The 25022-nt window shown below is 32.7% G+C and overlaps 2 protein-coding genes across 2 annotated transcripts; both read left to right on the forward strand.

The window, feature by feature from the left end:
• LOC105176975 (laccase-15-like) lies at positions 10513–17108 on the forward strand. Its single transcript, XM_011099982.1, has 6 exons — positions 10513–10630; positions 11302–11453; positions 12996–13240; positions 13875–14003; positions 15321–16268; positions 16908–17108. The coding sequence occupies exons 1-6, from the start codon at positions 10517–10519 to the stop codon at positions 17036–17038; spliced, it is 1719 nt and encodes a 572-aa protein (XP_011098284.1). The 5' UTR covers positions 10513–10516; the 3' UTR covers positions 17039–17108.
• On the forward strand, positions 21620–24027 carry LOC105176984 (flavone 3'-O-methyltransferase 1). Its single transcript, XM_011099993.2, has 4 exons — positions 21620–21959; positions 22062–22483; positions 22588–22655; positions 23553–24027. The coding sequence occupies exons 1-4, from the start codon at positions 21685–21687 to the stop codon at positions 23853–23855; spliced, it is 1068 nt and encodes a 355-aa protein (XP_011098295.1). The 5' UTR covers positions 21620–21684; the 3' UTR covers positions 23856–24027.

Below are 25022 nucleotides of genomic sequence, written 5' to 3' on the forward strand. Positions count from 1 at the left end.
CCACGGTGACAAATCTCATGAAGAGACAACGCCTTGAGGATGGTTGATGCCCCAGATGCGAAGAGATGGAAGAGGATGACCAACACGCCTTTCTTTCATGTTCATTTGCAAGGATGGCGTGGGCGCTGCGTAATCTGCCTTGGATAATTATCAATACATAGACTGGGATCATGTGAAGGGTGGATGAGAGGAGTGAAAGGTAAACTGGAAAGGACCAAGCAACCTGGTTCTTCACGATTTGCTGGATGTTGGAAAATGCCAAAGAGGATCCTCTAAGTGTGATACCAAAGGCTAACAGCTTTCTGCAAGCTTACAAAACAGCCAGTTGGATACCTTGCAAAAAAACTAGGAGAGTCCATGTAGCACGTTGGATACCACCTCAGAATGATGGCATCAACATATATTTTGATGCTGCTATCTTCACTCATCTTCGGGGAGTCGGGGCAGGAGTATTAGTGCGTGATTGTCAAGATTAGTAAACTTTCAGCTGCTGTTTCCTGTTCATCTTTTGCAAAAACAGAGGAAGAAGAAGAAGACAGTGTTCCCCGAAAAACTGTTTGAACAACTCCGTGCAAAATCGTGTTTGCTGCTTAGCATTTTTATTAGTAACCCTTTTTTTTTGACGACTTATTCGTTTCTTGTTAATTTAGGAGTTAGTTTATTAACTGTTTCACCTGTATATATATACAGGTTTCATACCTGTATTTTAAAAGATCACTTTTATAGAATTTGAATTTTACTTGATTAATTTTCTTCATGGGTATAGCCACAATCCGGTGGCTTCATATCATCATCTTCTTCTCGCGTGTAAATCATACAAACTGATGCGCACCCTCTTTTGTTTTTTCTCTTTCTTTACTCTGTTTCTTCCCTTCACAACAATGTTTGGGAAACATACTCAAAGATGGATCTTTGAAGAACAGTTAATCAATTCTTCACTAGAGAGGCTGGGACTACATGGAGGAGAACATCCAGGGACCAGCCTGGTATCTGTCCTCTTAGATGGAAATAACTTTCTTACATGGAGTAGATCCATAAAATTGGCATTAGGCGCCAAGCAGAAAGTTGGAATAATAAATGGGAGTTGTGCAAAACCTACAGAAATCAAGGAAGAAATTGAGTAATGGAAGCGTGTAGACTGTATGGTATAGTGCTTGGCTTTTGAACTCGATCAATAAAGAAATTGCAGAGGCCTTTATTTACACAAGACCTATGGGAACAGCTGGAGGCAAGATTTGGGGAAAGCAATGGCCCTTTGCTCTATGACATCTAAAAGAAAATAGCTTCTTTGCTCCAAGGAGACTTGACTATATCAGCCTAATTCACTAAACTCAAGAAATTATGGGACGAACTAGCCCATTTAAATCCACTTCCTAGATGCTTTTGTGGAGCAAGCAGAGCTATGTCAGATATTAATTCATCAAGCCAGCTCATCCAGTTCTTAATGGGGTTAGAGGATGGATATGACCACATACAAAGCCAGATCTTATTGACGGAGCCATTGCCTACAATAGCAAGGCTTATTCTATGCTGCTACAAATAGAGAAACAGCATGAGAGACACATAGGAACAACACAAGATGGGGCCATGAATGTAAAGTCTGTGAATTCAAGAAATCAGGCTAAAGAAATGATAATGAGGAAGAAGACTGGGACAGACAAGAAATCACAATTTTGTGATTTCTGCAAAAGGAATGGTCATACTAGACAATCTTTGGTAGGCTTTCCAGATTGGTATAAAAGCCTAATTGAACAAAGAAAGGGTGAAAAATGCAACGCAGACAAAGCCTTTAATGTTGATACTGAAGAAACCTGCCCAGACCCCTTTTTCTGCTGCAAAACCTGAAATTGCCAAACTTATTAGGAGTGAGATTAAGAAGGCAATGCAAGAAGAAAGGGACGTGTAAGGACACTCCACAAATATGGCTAGCATAGAGGATTATGCAGGTAACACTCTTACTCCTAAACCGTGGATAATTATGTGCAGTGATTTCCATCTACTAAGACATTTAAAACATTTAAAAACACCTATATTTGGTAAGTTACTAGATGGGACAAGAACACAAGTTACATGTAAAGGCATAGTTCAATTGACTGCTGATATAATCTTGTATCAAGTACATTCCAGTTTTTAAACACAACCTCCTTTCAGTAAGTAGATTGTGTACTGATAACGCTCTTAAGGTTATTAATGATCAGTGTATTTTGCAGGGGCTTCGGACAATGAAGACTATGGCTATGGGTAGATTAGTTGGAAAACTTTATGTGCTCACTTAAGGACTTTTGGATGTCTATGCTATGCATCTAATAATCAACCAAATAAAAGGAAGTTTGATTCTAGAAGCTATAAATGTGTTTTCCTAGGATATGATCATGGGCCAAAGTGTATGACATAACCTCACATAACATTTTTATGAGTAGAGACATAGTATTTCATCAAAGTGTATTCCCTTTTCAACTATTGGACACATAAGTTAAAAGTATCATGGAATTTTATGTTGTATCTGAAATTCGACATCAATACCAACCTTTTCTTTTTTATTTCTTTTGGGCCATCATTGAGTAATTGTAGCCCATATGTTTGGGTTGCAAATATTTTTAGGGTAAATTATAATGAATTTTTGAAATATATTATAATTATAATTATTATTTAAATAATTAATTTATTCTGTAAGTTTTATTAAATTTTTACTCAAATGCTTTTGTGGATTTTGAATAATAATTTTATTTACTTTTTAAAATTTTTTGAATTTTTTTTTATAAATTAAGTGGATAATTTTTAAAATTTTTCCATTCATCCTTTTTTTCTGTAATTTTTTTTTAAAAAAAAATACACTAAGGGTAAAGTTGATATTCCAAATCTCCATCCAAAAATGATATAATTTAACCAAACATTAAAAATATTTATAAATTTTTTAAATAATAAAAAAATATTTATAATTATATCAAATCTAAAAAATCTAATCTACCTATATATATATTATCTTCCATTGTTGACATTTTCTATTGCATTATTGAACGTTTCTCTTTCTATTTCACAAAATAGTATTTTCGTTCCCTTCTCATCCGCCGCCACCGCAACCAATGTCACAATGAAGAAAAAAAGTAATTCATTCTAGAAAAGGTCAGACATTGGTGATCTTAGTCACATCTAGCCCTCAACCCTCACTACAACAAAATATGACACTAATAGTAAAATATCAAATTATAATTTAAATTATTATTAAAAATATATATTAAGTGATAATAATTCTTATCTTGTTACTACATAATTATTAATGACAAAAAATTACGTAAAGTTCTCATGAAATATAATCAGTGACATATATATAGTGACGACCTAGCAGCATCCTTAGATCGTCACTATACAAGCCGTATATAAGGTTCATAACGTGGGTCTTCTACTGCACACCAATCCATTTGATGTACATTCACTACAAGAAAATTACTCAATAGCAAAGAAAAAAATCAGCATCGAGCTAATTAGCAAGTAAAATTCTCGTTATTAATTTATATTGTTTAATACAAGATATTTACTTGCTAATGAATTTAGCAACGAAAGTTTATCTGCTAACGAACTTAGCAAGAAATTGTTTAATATATATATAAATATATTAGACAATCTAGATTAACAATAAGAATTTTACTTTCTAATTAGCTCAAGACTGATTTTAACATCAATTTTTTTTTTATAGTTGATCCGGGTTAATCACGTTTGATCACGATCAACGGTCACGACCTCTCCACGTCAGCAATCCGAATCTGATATCTGAAGATAAAACAAGAAAATTAAGCTAGTCGGGTTCATCCCGACGACGATACTCTGATGCTTAAGTAAGTTTGGGGTCAAAGGAAAATTCAGCGATCTAAGTATGCGAGTAAAATGCAGTGTTTCAAAAGTACCTCTCATTGCCACAGCGTGGGTCATTTATAGGGTTCCTTTGTGGGTCCCATCCTTCGACGTATGTCGTCTCAAAGGGTGCTCAAGCAATGACTAAGCGTCTCCTCAGCATGCCCTCTGTATGGGTCCCTATACGGGTTGGATTCGAGTTATCCTGACCTGAAAGAAATGTCCATGACCTACAGTGGACAATAACCATCCCTGGCGATCTCTGTAATATCCTCGATCCACACTGATCCGCGACCATCTGTGCGACCTTCGTCTTTCAATAAAATCCCTATCAATAGCTATCCAAGCATTTGTTTGCAGTGATTATGTTATAATTTGCCCACGCCAAATATGGATGTGAATGATGAGTTTGTGCTTATAATTTAGCTACACCAATCATTATGTTGGAAAAAAATACATGGGAGTGTGTGGAATTGATAGATGAAGAAATATGGCATCCAAATTGGGATTGATACGTACAAGATTTTTGGTAGATCCTTATGGAATTAAAGGACAAACGACATACACTTATTTTCAATAATTGGTCCTAATTCCTTTTGGAATTAAGTTACTAAAGGATCGATGGACATTTCGAACATTTAATTTTTATATCGATTCTCAAGGAAATGCAAATTTTATGCAACTAGGGGATATGATTTAGAGAATGTATAGTCTGACACTAGCTAAATATGGGGTGTGATTTTCATTCCATTTCATATTTGATTTAGAGGGTACGTTTGATTAAATTTATTTAGAATACCGAATAAACTCTTAAAAATAAATTCTCAAACTGTTTGGATAAATAAGATGCTGGAACTTATAAGATGTTAGAGTATTTGGCATAATAAACTATTTTTAGGCTATAATAATGATTGAAAAAATCATCAAACTATTAGAACTTAAAATTGTATAAATAGATAATTTTGGTTTGGAGGTAAAACGTTAACTATACGAAGGATAAAAGTAAATACTAATCAAATTAGGAAAATATTCAATTTAACCCCCTGTGATATTGCAAATGTGCAAATTATCCCCCTACGAAAAAAGAAATTAGCAATTTATTTTCCTGTATTTTTTAAAATGCAACAATTTGCACCCTTGTGTTTTTTTTTTAAATTAGGCAATTTATCCTCCTAGATAGGGGTAAATTGCTTCATTTTAAAAAATACAGGGGGTAAATTGCTATTGTTTTTTCATAGGGGAGTAATTGGGTCATTTGCAATATCCCAGAGGAGTAAATTGCATCAAATCCAATTAAATTTTGAGTGTGTTTTTGTTTATTGGATATTTAAATTAAAGAGCTTATAAGATGTTTTGAAAAAAGTGGATGAAGTTACTTTTATTTGAAGTGCTATAATAATTAAGATCCAAAATATATTTTATTTTAGAATCTTATAAGTTTTTGAAAAAACATTGCCAAACGATTTTCGAAAGATTATAAACTTTCAAACATTTATAAGATGTTTTCAAAAGCTTATAAACTTAGGCGAGCACCCTCTTATCCTTATTTTATATGGGGTCGGAAAAAATGCAAGCAACTCTTTACGATATTACAAATAAATAAATTATCTCCCTATAAAAAAAAATAGCAGTTTATCTTTTTATTTTTTCAAAATGCCACAGTCTATCTTCTCGTATTTTTTAAAATGAAACAATTTATCTTTTTGTCTAAGGAGGTAAAAGTCCCATAAAAAAAGAAAAAATACAGAATAGTAAACTGCTATTTTTTTTTTTATATAAAAGGATAATTTGCTCATATATAATATCAGCAGAAAATAAATTGTATTAAACCCTTTTATATATGAGTGATGCATAATCCTAAACTAGTAAGCAAATGAGCCCTAGTAGTATGATCATAAGCTAGAATAATTTCCTTGTGAGTGAATGATTGAATTTTTCTCTCTTTTTAGTAGGTCTACGGGAAGCCAAAGCCAACAAACCCTAAAAATGTTAGCATGATTTGATTAATGAACTGAACCTATTATCATAGAGTAACTTCTTTAAACTTAAAAAACCCTCTAAATTTTGTATGGATTTGTGTTCATGTGGGATGTTTTCTGTCACTTTGAGCAAAAAACATGTCCGTTTTTATGTTTGTAAAAGAAAAGTTCAATATATGTCCGACACCTCCTCCAAAATGCAATTCCAAATACTCACTCTCTACTTTTCACTATCTAACTCGATGCTGTTTTTTGTACGTGATATAAAACTTTTAGAAAATAGTATTTTTAGTTCTATAAGTTAAGTTTATATTACTTTGATCCTATTCATTATGAAATTAGCATTTCTAGTTCTATAACTTACAAAAATTAGTATTTTTTATCCTCATCCATTTTTCCATCTACAATTTAACAATGCAAATCACGTGTCTAACACATTATCGTTAAGTATTTTTTGTTAGAGAAAAAGAATGATCCTTTTTTCAATATTAGCATACGAGTGCTTCATTTGGCGTACTTGATTCACTTGTGAAAGACATGATTCTTTGTGTTGCTTCTACTTGGCTTCAACTTACAAAAATATAGGAATGACAGGATTCAATTCTTGTGAGAGAAGAGAGATACTGCTATATTTTTTGCCCTATTTTTCTTTAAAATTTATTCTTTCCATTCAAATGTAGTTACATTTTTTCCCTAAAAATGGTACCAAGCTGGAAAAAGGCCAATTTTCTCTTCAACCAAAAGTACTTAACGATCACATGCAAGGTATGTGCGCTACACTGTTAACTTGTAACAAAAAAGTAAATGAGGAGCGAAAGTGCTAATTTTTATAAGTTACAAGACTAAAAGTGCTAATCCCATAATGAATGGAACCTAAAGTAAAACGGACCTAACTTATGGGATTAAAAATATTATTTCCCCTAAAACTCTTTTCACCTATATGTGTAGGTTTTGGGTTTATCTTGCTTCGAAAGTATCTTGTTGATTTATAAGAAATAGTTGAAATATAATATCTAAGTTATTTGAAAAAAAGTGTTTTTTCATAATGTGAAACTTTTCTCCAAAAATATGTTGATTAAGTGTCAAACAAGAATTTCATTTATATGATGTTTTTTTTTTTAAATTTCTTGTAGGCACTTTTATTTTTATCCTTGATTTTATCTTAATTTAAAATTATATTGCTAATAGTTAAGAAACAATTGAGATAATTGGGAAGATATTATTATTATTATTATTATTATTATTACATTTTTCTTTTGCTTTCTGAAAACTTAATGGGATTTCTTTCTTTATGATTGGGGATTGGACAAGTGCGGCCAACTGTTTTTTTTTATTTTTTATTTTTTTTTTATTTTTTTATAGAATTTAATGCAATTTATCTTTTTTTGTTAAGCATTTAACGGAAGATGTCTATAGATTAAAAATACTACTTTTTTAAAATTACAAAATCAAAAATGATAATTTCGTAATGGATGAAACTAAAAATTAAAAAATTCTAAATTATGGAACAAAAATCAAATATGAATCATTTACTTATGTAAATCAAAATATAGATAGAGTTAAAATTATTACAAATTACGGTTTTTTATATTTTTTTTGGTAAATGTAATTTTCATAAATAGGAAAAGATATAGTACAACAATCATGAATCAGGTAGTGTTTCCCTCGACAGGCCAAAGGATATGCCACAATCTATAAAGTGCATGTGTACTAACAGAGAGAGCTAAGGTAATACTAAGTATATGTTGTCTAACATCCTGCGCAATTAAACTAGCTACAATATTCGGGTTCCGCTCAGTGTGCTCGAAACGTCTAAGATTTCTCTCTCTCTCTATATATGGTAGATACAGGCACCCAGTAATGCGCGATAGGCCACATTGACGATATATTTACCCCTCCACCTCCTCGCAGCCCACTCAACATCCATCGTCCAATCTCGATTAGGCCACACAAAGCGTGCAACTCGTCTAATAGCGTGAAGGCATCGGCGACTGTATCGACATCGGAAGAATAGGTGTGTGTGTGTGTCTCCACCTCATCCTCATCACATAATACACATCTACCTAAGTGAGATAACTATGGTTTGTCCGTCGTAGGTAGTTTCTCCAATATAGCAAGTCATAAGATAAATATGTGGCGAGGTATCTTCAAAGCGCCTGAAACTAGTGAAGTCCAACCTACTTTCAGGCCTATTGGATCAAATAATCGCTTTAGAGCTTGGATCGTAGGGATTCTACCTACAAATCTCCAAATAATTCGATCATTATCACTATGAATCGGTGGAAGCGTGTGAGTAATCTCCAAGTACTGTATGTTAGTAATGAGAGGCCACTGCCACTGACCTTCTTGGATGACAAAGCGAAGTCTGATGGATTCATGAAGACCAAGGGTGATCGGCACCCTTGGGAATCTCTCCATAAGAGGACCGATTGTGTTTTGTAAAACTCAGCTCCTTGTGTTTTGTAAATCTCTTCGTAATTCGGTGGAGTTACGTGATAATTTACCTATTATATCGATCCTTTTCGAGAGGAGAATCCAATGGTCCTGAGGGGTTATCGTTCGTAGTGATGAAATTCTATCATTTCGATCACTATTCAGATATTTTTTAAATTTTTTTATTTTTCAACTGACTTTAGTTATTTTTTATATTTTCTATTGTCATCGTTTGGACATAATATTTTTTGATTTATTGCTAGAAAGCATGGTAACCTATTTTTTGACCAAATTTCATGGGCTTATGAAACAATCTAAATTTTAGCAAGTTTTGACTCTGGTTTACCTAGACTATGAGTCTTTCGTTTAAATAGTTGTTAATTCTATTAACAGAGTAATCGAAAAATAAAATATTTTTACTTTCAATTCGAGTTTTCAAGAATATCGAAGACGTGTTATCTTTATTTTTTATTTGAAATTGCTTCCCCTCCATTATATATTTAATATATATATATATATAGATATTTCCAAAGAAATAACAATGAAATATGTAATTATAATCAGATATATAGAATATCGTGGCTTGAATTTTGGGGGAGTTGGTTAATCAGCTTTGATTCTCTCTTTTAAAAAAAAATTAATATTAAATGATGCCATTTTCTAATAATTTAAATTTTTAGATGAGACAGTCATTTAACATAATATTAAAATTAAGCCAAATAAGAGATATTGAGTTCAAATTTCATTGCCGTACATTTATAAAGGAGAGACTTCTCATATAGAATTTGCACATGAGAGAAACGTGTTAAAAAATAATTCTTCTCTATAATAATTTAAACTTTTAGATGAACCGTATTTCTAAAATATTGTTTAGTTTTCTTTGAGATAATTTACAAGGATGATATGTACATAGTTGGATACAATTCTAGGATAGATAATACAATTAATAAACTTTTCTTGGTTGAATAGTTTGAAAGAATTAATTATAGTTAAAGGTTAGGGTTAAATGCTTTTTTGGTCTCATAACTTGAGTCATTTGGCGTTCTCGTCCTTTAACTTTCGAGAGTAGCATTTCGATTCTGCATCTTTTTTATTTTTTTTAAATTTTTGCGATTTCAATCCTTTTTTAAGTCGAAGTTCACCCCACCTCACCGGCAAAATGCATGTACATTTCACGTGATCTTTTGAAATTAAGGCTACTGTTCTTATTAACTCATTTATGCTTACATTTTTATCCTTTAACTTTCTAGCATACCATTTTGGTCCTGCATCATTTTTTAAGTTTAACGATTTCCAGTTCGTTTTTGTTGAAATTCACCCTTTTCATCGGTGGAGATGAACTCTGGTGAAAAAAGGACTAAAATTCAGAATATTGAAAAAATGTAGGACCAAAATATTATTCTAAAAAGTTAAAGGATGAAAATACCAGATAATATAACTTACGAAATCAAAAATGCATTTAATTACCCTAAAGGTTAATCTAAAAGCTAAATTCACTTAAACTCGTATGAAATTCTTGGAAAGATATATATATATATATACCTATTTAAGAATAATTACGTAGAGTACTATATATCTTTCATTAAACATAATAATTATATCTTTTAATTATTAATTAATGTCAGCATATGGTTTTTTAGAAAGTTGAAATTATATTTTAGTGGTATTGAAAAAAAAAAACATCAAAGCCTACCGCAACATTACAAGAAAATTAAACCAAAATTCACCAAAAGATAATAACTTTTAGTTATCGATTATTTATGGGAAAAAATGGAAGCAACATCTTATAGTATTGCAAATGAGCAAATTATTTCTTATGAAAAATATACCGATTTATCTTCTTGTGTTTTGAAAAATGCAACATTTTACTCCCATGTGTTTTTCAAAATGAAGCAATTTACCTCATCAAACAGGGATGTAAAATAAAAAATACGAATAATTTGATCATTTGTAATATCACAGGGAGGTAAATTGCATTATTTATAAATCTAAAAGTAAAATTCATGGAACTTAACTTAAAAAATCTTGAAGTTAAAGCACCTACTCTCATAACAAAAAGTAGCAAAATAAACAGTGTTGGTGCATTAAAACGTACTGTCAAAATGTCAATATCTGGTGAAAAAGAGTTGGACAATATTGGATTATTCCTTCTTCTTTTTGTATGTGTGTGTGTGTTTTTCCCTTGGGGATTACGTTTTTACTGTCTATAAATTCCAGGAGGTGTGTAATAATTCATCAGAATGCAGCACAGTTTTATGAGCTTCATCATGACATTGTTTCTCATCAGATACATTCACATAATTTCACTTATTCTAATTCTTGCCAACTCCTTCTGCTTGCAAGCTGAACTTCGACGTTTTCGATTTGTCGTCAGTTCTCATCTCTCTCTCTCTCTCTCTCTCTCCTCTTTCTCTCTCTCTCTTGTTGTTGTTGTTGTTTATGTCAGAGAATTTTGATCTTTGTAGTGTACTACAACATGCAAATGAGTTAACAATGCGTTTCATGTTAGTTGCAAACGAGGAGCTTGAATAGCTTGTAAGCTCCAAGATCCCCTCGCGTAACGGGACACCAATCAATTCGCTAGCGACATCAAGAGTGTTTATAGTTCCGTAAATCGAATAAAAGACCAAACAAATTTTTTGTTTCGACATTCAGTTCGATTTCTATTTCTAACGGCGGCTTAAGAGCTGCACATCGAAATATTATTTTTTATTTATTTATATATATATACACTAATTATTATTAGACTATTATAGTTCTTTTACATATTAAAATTTGAGAAAAGTAAATAAAAAGTGTCATTATGATTTTTTACTATTGTTTTTTTTTAAATTTTGAATGAAAAATTCGTTTTTTACCAAATACGGAAAGAATTCAACAATAATCAAAACCGAAACGACTAATTCAATTTGGTATAATATTTTGGTATATTGAATTTTCATTTCGATTTTACCAAACGAACACCCTTAATAAATACTATCAACTCTTTTGGTTTTCTTGTAATTTTGTGTTAACTAAAATTGGATTGTCTTAAATGCAGGTGAAGGAAGCTTCTTACAAGAGATTGTGTGAGGAAAAGAGAATCTTGACAGTGAATGGGAAATTTCCAGGGCCAACTCTCAAAGTTCACAGAGGGGAGACCATTGTCGTCGACGTTTTCAACAGAGGAAAATACAATATTACCATTCACTGGTATCGCATTAACTATACTTCATTTATCCTTAACCCTCATTAATTTTCATGTAATAATCTCCTGCTTTGTTTACGATTTTTCAGCTACGGTTAATTATTATAATAAAAAGAAAAAAAATCGTTGGAAATAAAATTCAGCCACGGCTTCGCCATGGTCATTAGCTGTTGTTTGTGCAAGTGTGGTCAAAACATTAGCCATGGCCAACCACTATGACAAATGTTTTGGCTATGACTAGAAACCATGGCGAATATTGATTAATCGTGGTAAAATTTTAAGTTTTACTTTGACTTGTTTAATCGTGATTAATAGTATTGATTTACCACGATTTCTATGCTATAGTCATTTATAACGTATCGAGAAAACTCATTTTTTTTTTGTAGTGATTATACCATTTCATCAGCCCAACATTATTTAATTTTTTATTATAATTAGATATACAATTATCCTGTAGGTTTCAGGGATTAAATGTATTTTTAATCCTGTAACTTAAGTTATTTGACGTTTTCGTCTTTTAACTTTCTAGTATAGTATTTTAATCCTACATCTTTTTAATATTGGCAATTTCAATCATTTTCTTGCCGGAATTCACCTTTAGGGCGGTGAAGGGTGAATTCCAGCTTCAAAATTGACTGAAATTGTGAAAAATAAAAAGATATAGCACTGATATGCTATTTTTAAAAGTTAGAAGACGAAGACGAAAAATACAGTGAGATAAATTACTATTTTTTTTCACAAAAAAAATAATTTACTTATTTACAATATCAAATAAAATAAATTACATTAAACCCTAAAATTTTGAGATACGTTTTATTTATTTAGGACGACAAAAGTAATGATTAGTTTTGATAAGTTAGTTCATTGTTGAGATAAAATGGTATTGTTACAAAACTACCCCTAGCAAAACAGAAATGCACCCAAATCCAAGTACATCAAATTGGACATAACGGTCAAGAAAAGATTAATCACAGAGTGGTGGGCTAGGCTGGATTTGTAATCCCACCAAATTGGTCTGAATTTAAGCTGTTGAATTTCGGACCCGTATGAAATAAACAAGTCAGATTGTGCCGGTTATCCGACTTGGTAAAGAATGTTTTTTTGGCTTCGTATATTTTGAATATTCGATTAAATGAATGATAAAATTATTTTTAAATTAAATAAATAACAGAGAACCTTAAATTAATTACAATTGTTTTTTTAGATGTATTATTGCATCATAATAAAACTAAGTCGTGTGTTTACGTGTTGAGTGGAGAAATTACTATCGAACCATTTGAAATGTATTAAAAGACAAAAATATTAGGGGCAAAATCGAAAAATCACATGTTTGCCAGGTTGGTTGTGGTGAGTTATGTAAGTAGAACAGTGATTAGTATACGGTTCCAATATTTCAAAGTAAATACGAAACTAATTTATACTATTTTTCTTATTCAGACTAATACATCAAAGTAAACGGAATTTTGTGGGAAATCACATGACATAAACTTAGATGTAAAATTTCAAACATTTGAGGGTGCGGATTTAGGTAACTGTTCTTGAAACAGGCATGGAGTGAGGCAGCCGAGGAATCCATGGACAGACGGCCCTGAGTACATCACCCAATGTCCCATCCAACCCGGCAGCAGCTTTAGCCAGAAGGTCATATTTTCGAAAGAGGAAGGGACGCTGTGGTGGCACGCACACAGTGGCTGGTTCCGAACAACCGTGCATGGAGCCATCATCATCTACCCCAAACCCGGAGCTCCCTATCCTTTCACCAACCCGCACGCCGACGTTCCAATCATTCTAGGTGATCCATATCATCATTTTCCGTTTATTATTAAACGGATAAATTACAAATTACCTTCTTAAGTTGTTCAAAAATCTTTACATAAAGTTTTTTAAAAAATAAAATATTACTTTATTCTCTATATTTTTTTTTTAAAAAAAATAGCAAATTACTCCCCTCATTATGGAAGCAGTACGTTCCTTTTTAAAAAACATATGAGTAAAATAATATTTTATTTTTCACAAGGGCTTATGTGAACATTTTAAATAATACAAAGTGGTAATTTGTAATTCACCCATATATATAATATTTTTTTCATACCATATCTTAGGAATGGTATACTTTCCGTCCCATTACGTATAAAATTTTTATTGATGGTCCCGTAAGTTACAAAAATCACTTTGAGTCATTTCGTCAGATTCTATTAGTATTTTTTTCATCAAAATACTAACAAAACTTAGTGAAAGGATTCAAAGCGAGAATTTTTGTAGTTTATAGGATCGATCATTAATAAAAACTTCGTAATTAATAGGACGAAAAGTATACTTACCGTAAATATATGAGATTGAGAAATGGAACTTCCCCTTGTTTATTACATCCTCTATCTATCTATCTATATATATATGTGTATGTGTGTGTGGTTTTTGTATGGTAGGGGAGTGGTGGAAAGAAGATATTGTGAAAATAAGGCAAGACTTTCTTGAATCGGGAGGCCAACCAAGGGACTCTGATGCCTATACCATCAATGGCCAGCCCGGGGACCTTTATCCATGCTCAAAGCAAAGTATGTTCTCCGAGTTTTTTCCCTCTAAAATTTGGATTGATTTTTCAGATGATTAGGCGTCACGCCACGTTGTTTTTATTTTTTTTATATATAATAAATATTTTTTTATATTTTAAAATATAGTATAAATAATAATTAAATATATATACACTAACAAATCACATATCAAGAAAAAAAAGATCAAGTTAAAGTATTATCAACACAATAAAAAAAATTAATGTAGTGATGTTAAAATGACGGTGAGTCATGTTTTTTAAAAGTAATCCCCGTGTTTACGCCCATATTTGTTATAAGGGTATAATAGTCATACTTAAAAATCGGTGCTAAATTATATTACCTATGATTGTCAAACAAAATCAATATGTGGAGGAAAAATACAACCAAGGCAAAAATGCAGTAACATAAAAGAAGGTTGAAAAATAGACAACACATATTTACTATACTAACCTTGGCAAGAAAATGTAATGCACATGTAAATAGTTAATAGAAAGGTAAAAATGATTTTTACACCCCCACATTAATAAATAGGCTCTCGAATATTCAGATTGGGACTTTGGGCAAATTGAAGAAATAAGACTTCTAGTTGTGATCTTATACGTGCGAAACGTGCTTGGATTATGAGCTTTTAATTTCACTTCATCAATGTAAAAATTTAAATTTTAATCATACATAGTTAATTAATATATGCCGCAATTTTAGCTATGATCGACACGTTTGTTGTGATTCTTAGTTATGACTAATATTTTAATCTCATTTGCAGAAACGACAAATAATTATTGCATAGCCTCAATTAATTTATTTTTTTATCACGATAATTAATAGTGATGAAAAATCATACTTCTCGTAGTGAATTGATGTTTTTGTATAGATGATTGCTTTTGAAAAAAAAAAAAAATGAAGTTTTACGATTTGATTTATTTCCTAAGTTGATTTATGAAAAATATTTTGATTGATTATTAATGTCATAATAAATCTTTTAATGATTGAAAGATGGTATACTATATACATTTTCAATTGATTATTAAAAGATGATATAATAAATCTTTTAATGATTATTTTATGAATTTTCAACCTCTTAATATATCATTAATGATTAATGTTTGATATCATTCTTAGCTATGACTCAATATACACACCCAATGTTAATTATTTTTTAAATAAAATATATGATATCATTTTTATATACGTGTCGTGTCATGTGTATGTTGAATAGTGTAAAAAATAGAATAGTATTTGCGACAGAAAATTCGATCGGAAGGACAACTTCGCATTATTGATTTTCCGGCTAATTAATTAATATGTATTTCTCCATCACAGGTATGTTGAAGCTGGAAGTGAAGCATGGACAAACATATCTCCTACGCATAATCAACGCAGCCCTGAACGAAATCCTCTTCTTCGGAGTAGCAAAGCACAGCCTCACCGTGGTGGGGGCCGATGCATGCTATACCAAGCCATTCACAACGCCCTACATCGCCATCGCCCCCGGCCAGACGATGGATTGCCTCCTGAACGCCGACCAACAACCCGACCGCTACTACATGGCCGCCAGGGCGTACTTGAGCGGCGCAGGGGTCGATTTCGACCACACAACCACAACAGCTATGGTGCATTATGCAGACCCCTACTGGCCCTCTCCGTCTCCTGATATGCCGAAACTCCCCGACTTCAACGACACTTCTGCCGCACTGAACTGCAGCTACAGCATCAGAAGCTTGAACTCCCAATGGCATTCCGTCTTAGTCCCTAAGGTCATCACCGAAAGAATTTTCACAACCATATCAGTCAACACGTTACCGTGTCCCGCCAACGAAACCTGCGAAGGGCCTGACGGAAGGCGGCTGGCGGCCAGCTTGAACAACATCAGCTTCGTGACCCCGCACATCGACGTTCTTGAGGCGTATTTCTACCAGATATCCGGCGTGTTCGGCCAACGTTTTCCGAGCTTTCCGCCTACGGTTTTCAACTACACTGCCGATGGGCTGCCTGTGGAGCTGCAGATTCCGAGGAAAGGGACACAGGCGAGAGTGCTGAGATTCAACTCTAACATTGAGATGGTTTTCCAGGGAACTAATTTGGTTGCAGGGATTGATCATCCAATGCATCTTCATGGATTCAGTTTCTATGTTGTTGGGTGGGGATTTGGAAACTTTGATGCGCAAAAGGACCCTTTGAACTATAATCTCGACGACCCTCAACTTCGTAACACCATCATCGTGCCTAAAAATGGCTGGGCTGCCATCAGGTTCAAGGCAGACAACCCTGGTAAACTCCTTTTGCGTAACTATATATATATACACATAAAATAATCATCATATTATTGCAATAATTTTAATTTAAGTCGAGTAAATCTAGAGGTGACAGTTTTGGGCCTGTTCCTGTTAAAATCAATTTGGCAATTTTTTGGTCCTGCAATTAAAGATAATTGGCAATTTAAGGACAATTCTGATAAAAATTTCATAAATTAGCTAGAAAGTACATGTGACATGCTAATTTGAAGTTTTTGGCCAATTTATGAATTTCTGATTAGAATTGTCCTTAAATTATCAATTTATTTTAATTGTAGACCAAATTGCCAAAATTTATTTCAATAAAATCAAAATTGCCACACTCACTCACACACACACATATATATTTATAGGACTAAAATTATAAATTTTTTCTCTTTTGTTTATGCCCCTCTACTATGTACAAGTTACTACACCTATCAGTCATAATCTTTGTGAAAGATTCGTATAATCCTTTGAATTGAAACTATCACGTAACATAGTAATTAAATATATTATATGATTAATCATTTTGGTTATAGCTGAGGGGAATGTAGTTAGTATAAAATACGCATGAAATTATATTTTTGAATAATAATAATAATGATAATAATTTGGATTGGTGTTGGAACTGCAGGGGTTTGGTTTATGCACTGCCATTTTGAGCGTCACATGACATGGGGCATGGAAACAGTATTCATAGTGAGAAGTGGCAGAGGCCCGACCCAACGAGTGCTTCCACCACCGCCGGATATGCCACCATGTTGATCATGATCCATCTCAAGACTGTTCTCCTAATCTCTGACCGTTAATCTTCCTATATATATATATATATATTTTTACGAATTTACTATTTTTATTTTATTAATTAATTGGACTATGTTGGTCCAAAGTCCTTGATAATAGTATAATATAAAAGCAAGATATGAATATTATTTTAAATTTCAAAATAAATATTCATTGGTGGTGAATGGTAAATTTCATAAATTTAAAGAATGAATATTATACAAGTATACAATTCAGTTTATATTATTGGACTATTCTCCATATTCTAAAGACAACAACTACCTCTACTGATGATGGATTATAATGTAGAAAGTAGTTTCTGTTTAATTTGCTCAATTATAAGTCTAGCAACAACAATTGTTTTCCTTGAAACATGGCCAAATCTCCTAGTATACTTTTCCTGCCAAACATGGTACACCAGTCCAGCCAAGACTACTTGATTTGTTGCATTAACTAGATATCTTCCTCTCCATTTTTTAACTGCCCACAAGATGAGTTGTTGTCATTGTCTACATGATCATTCTTTGAATGTGTCAAATCACTCAAGTTGCATATGTGCACTCAAATAAAGATGAGAATGGGATTCCTCTGACAATATACATTATGCTCCCAAGTTTTGTAGCCAATGTTTGTCGATTCTTGTAGCCAATCTCTCTTTATAGTGGCCTTGATGTTTGGCAAATTCTATATAATTTATACTCTTTCTTCTAGCCTACCCTCACTCTACCTGCAAAAGTAGTACAGAAACTTTTGAGTTTGCATTCAAACTAGCATGCAATGGTCCATTAGGAAGACACTGCAGCAATATCCCAAGTGGATGGCAAGCATCTCACCAAAACCAAGTAGCTTGTTATGTACCAATTTGATAGTGAATAACTGGAAAAATACAAGTCTTCAAATTTATGGTTCTCTTCCAACTCCAAGAACCAGTAGTTGAAGAGATTGTCCATACAAAGTCCCTCTTTAATTCGTAACGTTTGATCCACTCCACCCAAACTGATGTGCTCTACTGCCCCCAATGATTTGCCATAGGTGCTTGCAGATTAGAGCTTTATTTATTTTAGATATAGATTTAATCCCCAGTCCACCAGCTAAAACTAGTGTACCTGCTTCTCAGCCATCTTCGTTGATCCTCCTCTTGTTCTAGCCCATGGAGACCTCATGAGCTTCTTCTCAATCTCCTTCATTACCCCTGCTAGGACAACATAGTAGCTTAATAAGTATAATGTTGGTGGGGAAAACCCTAATTTACCAGAAATACACTTAATGAAGGGTATTTATGTAAATGCCTAGCACAAGACTGGCGCCCTGCTCAAGCGTGTCAGGTAGGACCCGCCCCCTAAGAAGGAAGACCCGGACTAGCAAGAGCCGTCCGATTGAAGATTCTATCATCCAGATGGTGACGTGTGGCCCAATCACCACACACCTCTGGAACTATAAATACCCCGACACTTCATTTATTGAGGTAACTTTGGTCTATTATTTTCGATCAACTATTTTAGCTCGCACATTTTTATCTCGATCCATCCTAACTTGAGCGTCGGAGGGTCGTTGTCGGGGACGCACCCGACGAGACTCACGTGTTTTCTTGTCCTCAGGATCCAACTCTATCTTGGTAGGAGTACGTGGCTGATCGCAGTTAGAGGTTGCTGATTTCGACCAAGATCATATGCCGCCGTTTGTGGGAAATTTGAGGATCGCATTGGAAGAAAGCGGACAACCATTAAGGATTACGTAGGACATGGACTTTCTAATCACCAAACATCCCTTGTATATTAATGTCCACATAGTAAAGAGTTTGCTTCATTTGCATGACGAATGAAAGAAAGAGTTTGATTTTCATATTCAAATAGCCAGTGAAATCCTTAACTAATACATGTAGAATTATACTAGAAAAAATTTAAACATTATGAAAGCATACCTTGTTTCTCAAAATACAAATCAAAGCTACTAAATATCATTAGATTACCATGATTTAAGTATAGGCTTTAACAAATTGCTTCAATCCTGCTCCGAATTTCCCCCATTTCTAATGTAGTTTCTATATCAGAGGCGATGGCGGTATCTATTACGTATACCAAAACTAAGCTGCATCTAGATCCATTAGTTTGGTACTTTCACAACCAATAAGTAAAACTTTACTTATATTACATCATATTTGTAATTGCGACCATAACACACATGTATCATCTCATTTCTATTAAAAATTTCAGTTGTAGATTTTTAACTCTTAAATGCTATAAAACAATGAACAAAAATAGATAGGTAAGATTAATCAAAATAATACTCCAACAACATAAAAGTATGAGAATAACTGATAAGTACCTTTTTTAAGTGAAAATGGCAATAACAGTTATATTGTAGAAGACTACGGGAGCGGCAACGAAAAATAGAATGCAACAGATGGTGCATGACTTGAAGATTTTTTCTGTAGATGAAAACTCTTAAACGTCAAAGTTAGCTCAAACACTACACTCACATACACACACTATAGCCAGTATCAACTATGAAAGCTTGAATGCAGTATTTCTATCACACTCTATATATGGTTTATATAGAGTGTATAAAGTTACAGATTGCTGTATATTTAAACATATTCCACCGTGCAACGTGTGAATCAACAAAAACTTCAGAAAAAATTGAAAATCGTACAATAATTCACTGAACAAAATCACTGTGCACCATGTGAAAGAACAAAGAAATCAGAAAAAATTCGTTGCAGACAATAAACCGTTACAGTCGAGTACATATTCAATAATTCATTGCAGACAATAAACCGTTACAGTCGAGTACATATAATCCATTCCAGACAGTAATCCTAAAAACAATTCCAACACCATATTCCAAGTACATGATAACCCATTCCTAAGGATATTCCAAAGAATGAGCAAACTTTAGTTCAGAAAACCGTTCCAAAATATATCACCTGCATAAACAACCACCGTTCCAACTATACATAAAAAGTATTTCAAAAACTGTTCCAAAACTATTAAGAACTATTGCAAAACTACTGTTCCAAAAAGTAAAAATGTGTTCTAAGTAAAGAAATTACATTTTTATATAGCAATACGCAATAGGGAATCGTCATACTTCATGTGGTACAAATACCGTTCCTAGCGCTTTGTCCAACCGTATTAGGAACACTATCTATAACGACAGAAGGCTGTCCATTCCAATCCCGGTCCAAATTAATTCAACTAATATCTGCTTGTTCTAAAAATTAAAAACACCCTTCCTAAATTCAATGCAAATTCCGTACTTTTTTTTAGTGTGGGGCAAAAGATTAGCATTACAAAACTTTTTTTTTTTTTTAAGTTTTTCTTAAATTCTTTTTTGTTTTGAGTTGATTTATGTTTTCATTTTCAAATTTAGTTTTAGTTATTTTATGTGTTAAAGAAAATCTAGTTAGAAGAAAACTACATAAGTACAATCCGAAGTGATGATGTTATTGTTGTAAATTGTGTTTAAAACAAAATCAAATTCACCACTTAAATTGTGATAGTAAAGAGCAAGTCTTTTGTAGCTCACTTCCTCCAAAATTGTTGAACTAAAAGAAAAGAGTAATTATAATTTCCAACATATTAATAAGATAATTTCTACTTAAACTCAGATGCATGATCAGTTATACTTTTTCTAAATACCATAATTTATTATATGTCTATAAAATTAAGGAAGAGTATTGCAAAAAATTTGCATGTGTGAGTCCCAAGATTTTCTTACAAGAATTTGAATTTGAAAATGATGAGAATAAATGATAAAAAAAGAATAGTTAACTGATTTTTCAAGCTTAAAAAATAGTTTAATTCGATCCTAAACAACCTACAAAAATTAATCTAATTGAGTCAAAAAGTCAAGTAGAAGAAATAATATTGTTATGTGTTTTAATGACAATTACCTAATATTGTTAAAATTAAGAGAATATCAGTGCTTTAAATTTGATTTTCCAAGTTATCAAATTAAGAGAGAAACAAACACTCAATATACTAAGAGACCCAAAAAAATATAATAAAATTTGTAGCACAATGTATATAATTTACTACAACCTACGCAATCAAAAAATCTATTTTTGTTCAAACTATTTATAGAAAAATCAAAAATTAAAATTACATATATTTCTCAATAATTACACAAAAATAGCTGAATTAACGAAACAAAAAGCAAGAAAAAGTCAAGAGAAAAATTTGCGAAATAAACAAACTCACAAACAATGCAATCAAAGTGTATATTCGTTAAAAACATGTAATAAAAATCTTAATCGTTGCAGTTTTATAAGACATTCGATAATTATTATATTAGTACATAACAAATAATTATCATTAACTATATTTTCATAACAATTCAAAACTTGTAACATCGAAATAAACACGTGCACCTTAATGATTTATCATGTTTTATATTTCTTGTTTTTTTTGTGAGTCTTTAAATTACATCGGTTGGTTGATATTAATTGGTTATGTAAGTTACCCTGTTTAATAACACAACTCATATAAAATTAGTTTCTTAACCGATTTCCATAATTTGCCTGCTCGTGACTATATATATCAATCAACCAATCTCCTTTTTCTGAATTCATTGTAAGAGAAAACAGTTTGTAAGAAACACAGAGTGAGTGTGTCTGGTCAATTGAGATGGAGAGGATCCAAACCAATAGCCCAATATTAGCTATAATGGAGCTGGCCAATCTTGTCAGTGTCCCCATGTCTCTCAATGCCGTTATTAAGCTCAAGGTGCTGGACACAATTTGGCAGGATGGATCCAACAACCCCCTCTCCGCGGCGGAGATCTTATCTGCCATCGCGCTCGGCCCTGCCGGTGATGCTGAGAACCTGCAACGCATTCTCCGATTGCTTACCAGCTATGGAGTGTTCGATGAACACATCGGGAAAGATGGCCGAGAAAGAAGGTGTGTGTATATGTGTGTGTGAAATCACATCTGCTTATTTTGATTTTGGCTATAAATCTGTCAATACACAACTGACGGTGTTGATTTTGCTTACATCAAAAGATATTCATTGACGGAGGTGGGAAAGGCCCTAGCAGCTGATGAGAACGGCCTATCGTACGCACCCTACATACTCCAGCACCACCAAGATGCACTAATGCTGGCATGGCCACGGGTGCACGAGGCCGTGCTGGATCCGTCATCTGAGCCATTCGTGAAAGTTCATGGCGAGCTACCTTACAGTTACTACGGCAAGAATCCTGAGATGAACCTTCTGATGCAGAAAGCCATGTCCGGTGTGTCTGTGCCGTTCATGGAAACGTTTCTGGATCGCTACGATGGATTCCAGGGAGTGGAGACACTGGTCGATGTGGGAGGGAACTCAGGGGATTGTTTGAGGTTGATCATGAACAAATATAAAAGTATTAAAAAAGGTATCAATTTTGATTTGCCGGAGGTTGTCGAGAAAGCACCCAAGATTCCTGGTAAGAGATCCTTTTCAGATTGATATTGTTTATCTGTTCTAACAGTTGGGAAACTCTTACTAAAACTAGTGTAATAATTTGAGGTTTCCTATGATGAAATGCAGGTATTGAGCATGTTGGCGGCGACCTGCTCAAGTCCAATATTCCACCCGGTGATGCTATTTTTATGAAGGTATTTCCCCCTCTCAACTTTATGCAACTTTTTTATGGTATTTGACTGCAAATTGGCTTAAAAAAGTTTTACATGCATACCTATTATTTTTTTTAGAGAGAAATAATCATAAAATACATCTATACATAATCATATTTACGAAGAATAGTGAGAAACAAATTCATGAATTTTTCTTTTATTTTTTTAATTTAATGTAAGGTAGAAATAATGATCGCTACAAAAAAAGCATGATTTTTTCGTTTTGAAGAATACTAATTAACTATGGTTGCGTAATAATTATTAGCCATTGTTTATGCAAACGATGTTCAAATATTAATTAAAACTAAAAAATTATGCTAAATCTTATGTCCATAGATTAAACGATGAGTTTCCGTCATCAATTTTATTTGATAGCAATGAAAAGAATTAATTTTCCGTGATTTTTAAATTTTAATGATTTATAGCGTGGGGATTTTAAAAAAAAAAAATCATCATTTCACTTAAGAAAAAAAAAAATTCAATCCTTGTTTGTGCGATGACGTTAAGTTCTACACAAGATAAATGACTAATTTCTCAGATAGTATAAAATTATATATATAATTAAAAAAATTATATAAAATTCAAGTACCTCAAGAGAATATTAATTATTTGGGTGAATAACAATTTATCCCTCTATAATTGAAAATGAGCACGTTGACCCCTTATGAAAAAAATATAGCAATTTACCCCCTTATACTTTTTAAAATAAAACAATTTACCTCCTTATACAATTGTTGTATTTTAAAAAATAGAGGGAGATAAATCGTTATTTATTTTTTTCATAAGGGGATAATTTGCTCATTTGCGATATCACAAAGGGTTATTTTGCTGTAACGTGCATGTTACTAATGTACATTATTCATAATTTGCATGTAGCAGTGGTTATTAGTGACATGTACCGACGAGGAGTGCAAGCATATCCTGAAGAACTGTTCCGATGCACTTCCGTCGGGCGGAAAACTAATTATATGTGACCCGCTATTGCCCAACCACACAGACGACAGTCATAGAAGCCGAGCCATTCTTGAAGCAGACATATACATCATGACAATGTACAGGACTAAGGGAAAGCATAGGACAGAAACGGAGTACCGAGCACTAGGCGTCGCGGCTGGTTTCACTAATCTAAAGGCAAACTTCAAAATAGATAATTACTTCACTGTTTTGGAATTCGAAAAATGATTTAGATTTTGATATTTTTGTGAGGGTTGTGATTTGATGTCATGGCTGTCTTATGTACTAATGTTCAAGATTAGTGCGTGCGTGTGTGTTTTTTTCCTTAGTTTTAATAGTAATTGTTGGTCTACGAGATCATTTTACTGCAAGTAATAAACTTTGTCATTTACAGCATTGAGTTGGGACTATGATTTGATCGATTTGAATTAGGCATTTACGACATAGTTTATGAACTGTATAAAGATCGTTTTATTGAGATGGAAGTTTGGGACGGTCAAAAGTAACAGCAAAATATGTCCCAAATTCTAACGGTTTTGTAATCAACTTTATAACTTTTCGACGGATTTCTTCAATAGATGGAGGAATTGTACAATTCGTCAACTTTATAACTTTTCGACGGATTTCTTCAATAGATGGAGGAATTGTACAATTCGTAGGGGAAAAAAAAGTAGTCGCAAGTTTCATCGAAAAATAGAATGTAAAAATATGTCCATTTTTATATTAATCTTGGGACTGAATTTCCGATCGTATGTTTGATCGAAAAATCCCGACAAATTTTTGGCCACTTGATCATTTTTTACTAGGGAAAGGAACCAAAAAGAATTTTCGACAACTTGGCATCGAAAAACCATTCCACATATAGCATTTTGTAACTTTTTGTACTAAAGTAAACTTTTTGAGATTTGAGGTAAGTATAATTAATTGAATTATATATAGAGATATATATATATACACTTATGTTGTACACTTGATCAGTAATCGTTGATTATTTGTTTGTATTGTGATGTTATTCTATGAAGTGGTCCGTATCTGTTTATTTACAGTTATGCGTGTAGAGTAAAGATTGATAGATCTTTGTATTATATTATATTTGATTGCTGAATCGAGTTGGATGACGACGTTACTGATGGAAAATGGATTGTTGGATGAAATTCAATGATGAAATTATTGATGGTTGAATATTGTAACTTCAAATATAGGATAAATTACAACAAACTCCCTTGCGGTTTGTCATAATTACAAATACTCTCCTAAAATTACAAATGATCTAACAAAATACCCTTTTATGACAGCTCATTGTAGACGTATATTTGTTAGTGTATTTGTATTTTAGGAGGTATTTATAATTTTTCGAACAATGAAAATATATTTATAATTACGATAAATTTAAAA

Source organism: Sesamum indicum, linkage group LG2 (genome assembly GCF_000512975.1).
Source record: "Sesamum indicum cultivar Zhongzhi No. 13 linkage group LG2, S_indicum_v1.0, whole genome shotgun sequence".
Lineage (NCBI taxonomy): Eukaryota > Viridiplantae > Streptophyta > Magnoliopsida > Lamiales > Pedaliaceae > Sesamum > Sesamum indicum.

Bases quoted from the DNA above. Each gene is read 5' to 3' on its own strand.
- LOC105176975 (XM_011099982.1), top strand. From the start codon at position 10,517: ATGAGCTTCATCATGACATTGTTTCTCATCAGATACATTCACATAATT. The intron at 11,454-12,995 runs GTATCGCATTAA...TTCTTGAAACAG, and splicing joins TACAATATTACCATTCACTG to GCATGGAGTGAGGCAGCCGA. The intron at 13,241-13,874 runs GTGATCCATATC...TTTGTATGGTAG, and splicing joins CGACGTTCCAATCATTCTAG to GGGAGTGGTGGAAAGAAGAT.
- LOC105176984 (XM_011099993.2), top strand. From the start codon at position 21,685: ATGGAGAGGATCCAAACCAATAGCCCAATATTAGCTATAATGGAGCTG. The intron at 21,960-22,061 runs GTGTGTGTATAT...TTACATCAAAAG, and splicing joins AAAGATGGCCGAGAAAGAAG to ATATTCATTGACGGAGGTGG. The intron at 22,484-22,587 runs GTAAGAGATCCT...GATGAAATGCAG, and splicing joins GAAAGCACCCAAGATTCCTG to GTATTGAGCATGTTGGCGGC.